This window comes from Anoplopoma fimbria, chromosome 11 (assembly GCF_027596085.1).
Source record: "Anoplopoma fimbria isolate UVic2021 breed Golden Eagle Sablefish chromosome 11, Afim_UVic_2022, whole genome shotgun sequence".
Classification (NCBI taxonomy): domain Eukaryota; kingdom Metazoa; phylum Chordata; class Actinopteri; order Perciformes; family Anoplopomatidae; genus Anoplopoma; species Anoplopoma fimbria.
This window is the reverse complement of record NC_072459.1, coordinates 334,488-343,878: the sequence shown is the minus strand read 5'-3', so window position 1 is coordinate 343,878 and position 9,391 is coordinate 334,488. Positions and strand designations below refer to the sequence as shown.

At 42.2% G+C, this 9,391-nt stretch overlaps 1 protein-coding gene across 1 annotated transcript; it reads left to right on the top strand.

The window, feature by feature from the left end:
- The first annotated feature begins 3,184 nt into the window (after positions 1-3,184).
- On the top strand, positions 3,185-8,680 carry psmd3 (proteasome 26S subunit, non-ATPase 3). The gene is made up of 12 exons (XM_054607434.1): positions 3,185-3,510; positions 4,559-4,749; positions 4,967-5,107; positions 5,226-5,362; positions 5,491-5,681; positions 6,502-6,605; positions 6,902-7,016; positions 7,228-7,347; positions 7,444-7,547; positions 7,915-8,070; positions 8,193-8,243; positions 8,441-8,680. The coding sequence occupies exons 1-12, from the start codon at positions 3,318-3,320 to the stop codon at positions 8,516-8,518; spliced, it is 1,581 nt and encodes a 526-aa protein (XP_054463409.1). The 5' UTR covers positions 3,185-3,317; the 3' UTR covers positions 8,519-8,680.
- The last annotated feature ends 711 nt before the right edge of the window (positions 8,681-9,391 follow it).

Genomic DNA, 9,391 nt, shown 5'->3' with positions numbered 1-9,391 from the left:
AGTCAGTGTTTGTGTTTCTCTATGTGTCTCTCTGATGTTTCAGACTGTCCTCTTTAAACACCACATGCTCCCCACACACACACACACACACACACACACACACACACACACACACACACACACACACACACACACACACACACACACACACACACACACACACAGAAACACCTAGGTTCAAACTTCATAAAGAAACATTAGTAATAAACATTAATAGTCCATATTTGTTTGAAAGTTCTGCTTTCGGCACCACCTCCTCTTCCTCTCATGAGCCCACATGTTCGCATGTTTCAGGGTGACAGCTGTCAATCACACGCATTTCACGTGCACAGTTGACGTGCACGATCGCGTGCACTGTGAGAATAAATGGGCTTCAAAATAAAAGCACTGCGGTTTTAGTCCACTCATAAGATAATTAGAAAATATGTTTTATTTTCTAATTATCATGTAATCTTTCGCGGGCCGGTCAGAACCATCCCGCGGGACGAACAGTGCGCAGGTCTGATCCAATCAGAGATCAGTAAGCCAATTATAGATATTCAATGTAAAAATGGATTTCATTTATTATTGATCAACTGAATTATTGACAAAAAAGATTGATTGATTGATTGATTGATTGATTGATTGATTGATTGATTGATTGATTGATTGATTGATTGATTGATTGATTGATTGATTGATTGATTGATTGATTGATTGATTGATTGATTGATTGATTGATTGATTGATTGATTGGTTGATTGATTGATTGATTGATTGATTGATTGATTGATTGGTTGATTGATTGATTGATTGATTGATTGATTGATTGATTGATTGATTGATTGATTGATTGATTGATTGATTGATTGATTGATTGATTGATTGATTGATTGATTGATTGATTGATTGATTGATTGATTGATTGATTGATTGATTGATTGATTGATTGATTGATTGATTGATTGATTGATTGATTGATTGATAGATTGATTGATTGATTGATTGATTGATTGATTGATTGATTGATCGATAGATTGATTGATTGATTGATTGATTGATGAGAAGGAGCATCAGGAGCAGAGTCACGTGTCTGTGTCTCCTCCTCTTCTTCTTCCTCTTCTTCTCTTTTAAAGAGCATCATCATCATCATCATCACGTGAGTAGCAGCTTCTTTTATGTTTCCGTTTCATTGATTTGTTGTTTGGAAGAAAATTCAACGGATCGATAATCAGCTGTTTGTGACGCAGTTTGTTTGTTTTTCTGACGCGAGTTGAGCTCGTGAAGGTCACAACGATCAATCAATCAATCAATCAATCAATCAATCAATCAATCAATCAATCAATCAATCAATCAATCAATCTTAATGTTACCTTAATGTTACCTTAATGTTACCTTAATGTTACCTTAATGTTACCTTAATGTTACCTTAATGTTACCTTAATGTTACCTTAATGTTACCTTAATGTTACCTTAATGTTACCTTAATGTTACCTTAATGTTAACTTAATGTTACCTTAATGTTACCTTAATGTTAACTTAATGTTACCTTAATGTTACCTTAATGTTAACTTAATGTTACCTTAATGTTACCTTAATGTTACCTTAATGTTACCTTAATGTTACCTTAATGTTACCTTAATGTTACCTTAATGTTAATGTTACCTTAATGTTACCTTAATGTTATCTTAATGTTACCTTAATGTTACCTTAATGTTACCTTAATGTTAACTTAATGTTACCTTAATGTTACCTTAATGTTACCTTAATGTTACCTTAATGTTACCTTAATGTTACCTTAATGTTACCTTAATGTTACCTTAATGTTAACTTAATGTTACCTTAATGTTACCTTAATGTTACCTTAATGTTATCTTAATGTTACCTTAATGTTATCTTAATGTTACCTTAATGTTACCTTAATGTTACCTTAATGTTATCTTAATGTTAACTTAATGTTACGTTAGAGTTCAGGTTATGTGAACAATAAACAGGAGAGCTGGTACAGTTTTCTCCCACAGAATATGAGAAACACAAAGTAATTCAGGTTGTAAACGTTTGTTTCAGGAGCCGTTGGGATGCCTCTGGTCCTGCTGGTGGAGGACTGGGATCTGTGTCGGTCTGTGAGAAGAACCACTGATATTGGAACGCTGGTCACCATGTTCCTCTGGTTCTCCACGCTCATCTCCTACCTGCTCTACTACATCCGACAGAACCAGCTGGAGGCTCGCCGACGCTTGGACTTCATGAAAGTTCTGGAGGGCTCTGAACGCCACCAGGTGGAAACCACTCAAGGACTCCTTGAATCTCCTCCAGGAGTCCTGGAACCTCCTCCAGGAGTCCTGGAACCTCCTCCAGGCCCTTCGAATGTCATATATTAATCTTCTCTCTGTTTCTCTACTGAATCCTGTTAGCAGCATTATTTATTTTATGGATTTTGATTCCTTTTTCTCTGTGTTCTGTCAATTGTTTCTTAGTTTGTTGATAGAAAATTGAAATTTAAATGTAGTTTTCTAAGTTGTACTTTTTTTTAATAAACCTATTAAATCATTTTTAAATATGATAGATATTATAAAATAAACTATATAATAATAAAGACAGTCAGGTGACTTCCTGTTATTAGTTAGCGCCCTCCTGTGGTCATGTTGTCACATTAGTGTTATTATCATTATCATGATTGTTTAATATTATTATTATTATTTATTATTATTATTTATTATTATCATTATTATTTATTTATTATTATTAGTATTAGTATAATCATTATTATCATCATTATTATTATTATTTATCATTATTATTATTATTTATTATTATTATTGTTATTTAATTTAACTTAATTGTATTCAATTTACTTGTAGTTATTACAATGGAAATGAGTAATAATCTTTTAAAGTTTGCTTCAGCCTGTTTTATCTTTTGTTCCTGTTTTTTCCTCTTAGTTTGTGTTTTACATGCATGTGTCTCATTATTATTATAAACACAGATGACTGTAGTGTAAGGTCTCATTAAGGTCTCATTAAGGTCACATTAAGGTCTCATTAAGGTCTCATTAAGGTCACATTAAGGTCTCATTAAGGTCTCATTAAGGTCACATTAAGGTCTCATTAAGGTCTCATTAAGGTCTCATTAAGGTCACATTAAGGTCTCATTAAGGTCACATTACACTCACAGAGTTGGATCGATGTATCTGCGCTCGTCTCCTGCTGTCTGGCTGTCGGAGGTATCCCACAATCCTTTGCGGCCGTCGCTAGTTGCAGTCATCGCAGTGACGCCGCACATCACCGAACCCACCGAACCCACCGAACCCACCGAACCTACCGAACCCACCGAACAGCATGAAGGAGACGGCGGCCAAGCGGCGCGGGGACAAGGCGGGAGGCCGGGAGCCCAAAGAGAAGAGCAAAGAGCCGAAGGAGCCGAAGGAGCCGAAGGAGCCGGGCCCCGAGCCGCAGGACGAGGAGATGCCGGAGGAGGAGGCGGCCAACGCGGCCAAGCTGCCCAAAGAGCTGGACGGCCTGACGCTGGACGGTAACCGGCTACAGCTCAGCTAGCATGCTAACATGTTAGCATCAGCAGCTGTTAGCATCAGCAGCTCTTAGCATGCTAGCATCAGCAGCTGTTAGCATGCTACCATGTTAGCATGCTACCATGTTAGCATCAGCAGCTGTTAGCATCAGCAGCTCTTAGCATGCTAGCATCAGCAGCTGTTAGCATGCTAGCATCAGCAGCTCTTAGCATGTTAGCATCAGCAGCTCTTAGCATGTTAGCATGCTAGCATCAGCAGCTCTTAGCATGTTAGCATCAGCAGCCGTTAGCATGTTAGCATCAGCAGCTCTTAGCATGTTAGCATCAGCAGCTAACAAACGATGTGATTCAGCATTAAGGTAACGGGGCGTGAAGGAGTCTACGGAGAACGTTTACCCCTCTGCTGAGGCTCAAAGCCGGTAAACAACCAGTAAACAACCAGTAAACAACCAGTAAACAGCCAGTAAACGTCCAGTAAACAACCAGTAAACAACCAGTAAACAGCCGGTAAACGTCCAGTAAACAACCAGTAAACAACCAGTAAACAGCCAGTAAAAGCCAGTAAACAACCCAGTAAACAACCAGTAAACAACCAGTAAACATCCAGTAAACAGCCAGTAAACGTCCAGTAAACAACCAGTAAACAGCCGGTAAACGTCCAGTAAACAACCAGTAAACAGCCGGTAAACGTCCAGTAAACAACCAGTAAACAGTAAACATTCAGTCCAGTAAACAGCCAGTAAACAATAAGTAAGCATTCCAGTAAACAGCCAGTAAACGTCCAGTAAACAACCAGTAAACATCCAGTAAACAGCCAGTAAAAATACTGAAATAACAAGTTAACTGTAAACTGCTTCAGTTTGTAAATGACAGAAAGAACTATTCTTTACATTCCCTTTACTACGTCAGACCACGTCAGACCACATCAGACCGGGTCTGTGTTCAGTCCCCCTGGACTAGATTAGCATGTGGACTCCACAGACCGTAAAGTGAATGATGGTAATAAAGTTATCGTAACCTCCCTCTCCCCCCCCCTCCTCCTCCTCCTCAGACATTAAGGAGCATGTGAAGCAGATCGAGAAGGCGGTGTCGGGTAAGGAGCCCCGGTTCGTGCTCCGTGCTCTGAGGGCGTTGCCGTCCACCAGCCGTCGTCTGAACACCAACGTGCTGCTGAAAGCCGTCTCTGGCTTCTTCACCCACAACACCACCACCAGAGACTTCCTGCTGGGCTTCCTGGACGAGGTCTGCTGCTCCTTACCTCCTGAATCACATGATGCATGATGTTTGAACCCTCATTCCTCAAACCAAACTCCATTTAGATTTAGTAGAACTCAGTTAGGAAACGATAATAAGTGAACTCTGAGTCAGAGTTGGATGTCTGAACACAGGAGACATGTGATCAGATGATCAGTATTGATACCTGCTGTCTGTCTGTCCCTCTACCTGTCTGTCTCATCAGCCGATGGAGATGGCGGACGGAGATGTCCAGTTTCGTCCGAGGACGGGTAAAGCAGCGTCCTCTCCTCTGCTGCCGGAGGTGGAGGCTTATCTTCAGCTGCTGCTGGTGGTTCACCTGACCAACAACAAGAGATACACCGAGGTCTGTCTGTCTGTCTGTCTGTCTGTCTGTCTGTCTGTCTGTCTGTCTGTCTGTCTGTCTGTCTGTCTGTCTGTCGTGGTGGTGATGATGATGATGAAGATGATCTCTTGTGTTTCAGGCTCAGAAGGTGTCAGACGACCTACTGCAGAAGATCGGGTCTAAGAATCGCAGAGCTCTGGATCTGGTAGCTGCTAAGTGTTATTATTACCACGCCAGAGTGTACGAGTTCCTCAAGCAGTTTGACACCATGCGCAGGTACACACACACACACACACACACACACACACACACACACACACACACACACACACACACACACACACACACGTTAGGACCAGGTGTTACCATGATGTAACAGTGTTGGTTGTTGTTCTGCTCTCCAGTTTCCTCCACACTCGTCTTCGTACAGCGACTCTTCGTCACGACGCTGACGGTCAGGCCGTCCTCCTAAACCTGCTGCTCAGGAACTACCTGCACTTCAACCTGTACGACCAGGCTGAGAAGCTGGTGTCCAAATCCGTGTTCCCAGAACTCGCCAACAACAACGAGTGGGCCAGATACCTGTACTACACAGGTGAGACTGATACCTGTACTACACAGGTGAGACTGATACCTGTACTACACAGGTGAGACTGATACCTGTACTACACAGGTGAGACTGATACCTGTACTACACAGGTGAGACTGATACCTGTACTACACAGGTGAGACTGATACCTGTACTACACTCCTGTACTACACAGGTGAGACTGATACCTGTACTACACAGGTGAGACTGATACCTGTACTACACAGGTGAGACTGATACCTGTACTACACTCCTGTACTACACAGGTGAGACTGATACCTGTACTACACAGGTGAGACTGATACCTACACAGGTGAGACTGATACCTGTACTACACAGGTGACACTGATACCTGTACTACACAGGTGACACTGATACCTGTACTACACAGGTGACACTGATACCTGTACTACACAGGTGAGACTGATACCTGTACTACACAGGTGAGACTGATACCTACACAGGTGAGACTGATACCTGTACTACACAGGTGAGACTGATACCTACACAGGTGACACTGATACCTGTACTACACAGGTGAGACTGATACCTGTACTACACAGGTGAGACTGATACCTGTACTACACAGGTGACACTGATACCTGTACTACACAGGTGACACTGATACCTGTACTACACAGGTGACACTGATATACTACACAGGTGAGACTGATCCCTGTACTACACAGGTGAGACTGATATACTACACAGGTGAGGCTGATACCTGTCTTTCCTGTGTACCTGTGTTTATTTTTCTTTATGGAGGTCCTGTTGTGTAAGGGTATGTTTACCTGTGCTCACCTGATTGTCATGTGACCTCCTGCAGGTCGTATCAAGGCGATCCAGTTGGAGTACTCTGAGGCTCGCAGGACTCTGACCAACGCTCTGAGGAAAGCTCCCCAACACACCGCTGTGGGCTTCAAACAGACGGTCCGTTACTCACTGATACACGTGTTGTTACATGTGGTATATACACGTGTTATTACATGTGGTATATACACGTGTAATAACACGTGTATATACCACGTGTTATTACACGTGGTATATACACGTGTTATTACATGTGGTATATACACGTTTATATACATGTGGTATATACACGTGGTATATACATGTGGTATATACATGTGTTATTACACGTGATAACATGCTTTCTAACTATTGGTTTACATGCTTATAACATGGTGGTACTTGGAGTGATGACAGCCGTATTGATCTGTGATCAGGTCCACAAGCTGCTGATCGTGGTGGAGTTGTTGTTGGGAGAGATTCCTGACAGACTCCAGTTCAGACAGCCGTCACTGAAGAGGTCACTGATGCCGTACTTCCTGCTGACTCAGGGTCAGTTCTTACTCCCTGATGGGTTCCTTTAGTCGTGTTCACATTCACTGTAAAGATATTTATATCGTCTGTGTGTACTGTGTACTCTATTCTTACTGTGTGTGTACTGTGTGTGTACTGTGTACTCTATTCTTACTGTGTGTGTACTGTGTGTGTACTGTGTACTCTATTCTTACTGTGTGTGTACTGTGTGTGTACTGTGTGTGTCCAGCGGTGAGAGCAGGTAACCTGGCCAAGTTCAACCAGGTGTTGGAGCAGTTTGGGGAGAAGTTTCAGACCGACGGGACGTACACGCTCATCATCCGCCTGAGACACAACGTCATCAAGACCGGTGAGCCAATCACAGGCTCCGACATCACAGGCTGATGTCATCAGATGGACTTTAGTCATTAAAGGCGTGTTTGTAACTGTGTGTGTGTGTGTTCAGGTGTGCGTATGATCAGCCTGTCGTACTCTCGTATCTCGCTGGCCGACATCGCTCAGAAGCTGCAGCTCGACAGCCCAGAGGACGCAGAGTTCATCGTCGCCAAGGTAACGTGGAAACTTCAGCTCATCCGCATGTATAACACACTCAGTGTGACCTCCAAACATCTTCATCGTCTTCATCTTCATCGTCTTCAAGCAGGAGAAAACTAAGAAACCAGTAACCAAACTATGGATTGAGTCTCAGATTGGTGTTGACTCAGAACGTCAATAGTCAGAGTTCTATTCCACATTCAGAGTGAACGGTGACCAAAGTGTGTGTGTGTGTGTGTGTGTGTGTGTGTGTGTGTGTGTGTGTGTGTGTGTGTGTGTGTGTGTGTGTGTGTGTGTGTGTGTGTGTGTGTGTGTGTGTGTGTGTGTGTGTGTGTGTGTGTGTGTGTGTGTGTGTGTGTGTGTGTGTGTGTGTGTGGTTCAGGCGATCCGTGACGGAGTGATCGAGGCGAGCATCAACCACGAAAAAGGCTTCGTCCAATCAAAAGAGACCATGGACATCTACGGAACCAGAGAGCCTCAGCTGGCATTCCACCAGAGAATCTCCTTCTGCCTGGACATCCACAACATGTCTGTCAAGGTGAGACTGTTAATAACTGGTACTTACTGTTAATAACTGTTAATAACTGGTACTTACTGTTAATAACTGTTGGTTTATTAAAAAGAAGAGCTTCAGTAAAATAACTCTGACTCCTCCTGCAGGCCATGAGGTTTCCTCCTAAAGCCTACAACAAAGACCTGGAGTCAGCCGAGGTAAAACACACACACACACACACACACACACACACACACACACACACACGTAAAGTGTGTGTGAAGCTTCATCACATTTTTTCAAACAGTTTAAAGGACACTGGATGCAGGAAGAACTCCACTCCGGTCTGAGTGGACGCTGTGAATACGTTTGGGTTATTCATTATTGTACTCGTTTGTGTTCGTGCTGCGTTCAGGAGCGTCGGGAGCGTGAGCAGCAGGATCTGGAGTTTGCCAAAGAAATGGCTGAAGACGACGACGATAGCTTCCCATGATCCTCTCTGCTGACTTCCTGTGTGTGTGTGTAAGTGCGTGTCTGCACGCTGATGTTAGTAGTTATTACCCACAATCCCCCTCTGCTCTCTTCTTCTTCTTCCCCTCTGGAGTTGTTTTCCTGCTGTAACATCTGAACAAATAAAATAATCTTTGGGTTTGTTTACACGCGTTTGTTTCTGTGGTGTTCTGGGTAATGTAGTCACAAACGGTCTGAGTTCAACATCACGGTTCACTTCTTACCTGGTGGATCGTCATGGTAACTAATCCTGAACCATCATCCAGATGCAGGAAATAGTTTAAACTGACAGACTGGAATTAAATCACTGATTCATATAAAACAATAATCTGACTATAATAACTATTACATCAATATGATGGAGCCTGAGATACTATTTAAGTCATATAAGTCTTAAAATATATTTCCTTCTGGAACCAATGCCATCAGTATGTTCTGCAACAATAAGGTTGTGAAGGTCTTGAGAGAGCTCTTTGCTTTTACCCATCATGAGATGTTTCTTGTGTGACACCTTGGTAATGAGACACCTTTTTATAGGCCATCAGTTGGGACTGAACCAGCTGATATTCATTTGCACTGACAAGGGGCAGGACTGCTTTCTAATCACTGATAGATTTCAGCTGGTGTCTTGTCTTTCCATGACTTTTTGCACCTCCCTTTCTTCATGTGTTCAATACTTTTTCCCTGTGTCATTCCATTTTATTACACATAACTTAATTTCTGAACTTATTTGTTTGGTTTTCTTTGTATGTATGGATTACTTGGGTTGTTACCGACATCTGGTGAAAATATCAACAGCACCTTTAGAAATATATTTACTGAGAAAATTGGTGACGTGTTCAATACTTATTTTACC

What these genes read in the sequence shown, in the direction of transcription:
- psmd3 (XM_054607434.1), top strand. Translation starts at nt 3,318, where the DNA reads ATGAAGGAGACGGCGGCCAAGCGGCGCGGGGACAAGGCGGGAGGCCGG. An exon ending in CAGATACCTGTACTACACAG is followed by an intron (nt 5,682 to 6,501) that starts GTGAGACTGATA and finishes GACCTCCTGCAG; the next exon opens with GTCGTATCAAGGCGATCCAG. An exon ending in GTACTTCCTGCTGACTCAGG is followed by an intron (nt 7,017 to 7,227) that starts GTCAGTTCTTAC and finishes GTGTGTGTCCAG; the next exon opens with CGGTGAGAGCAGGTAACCTG.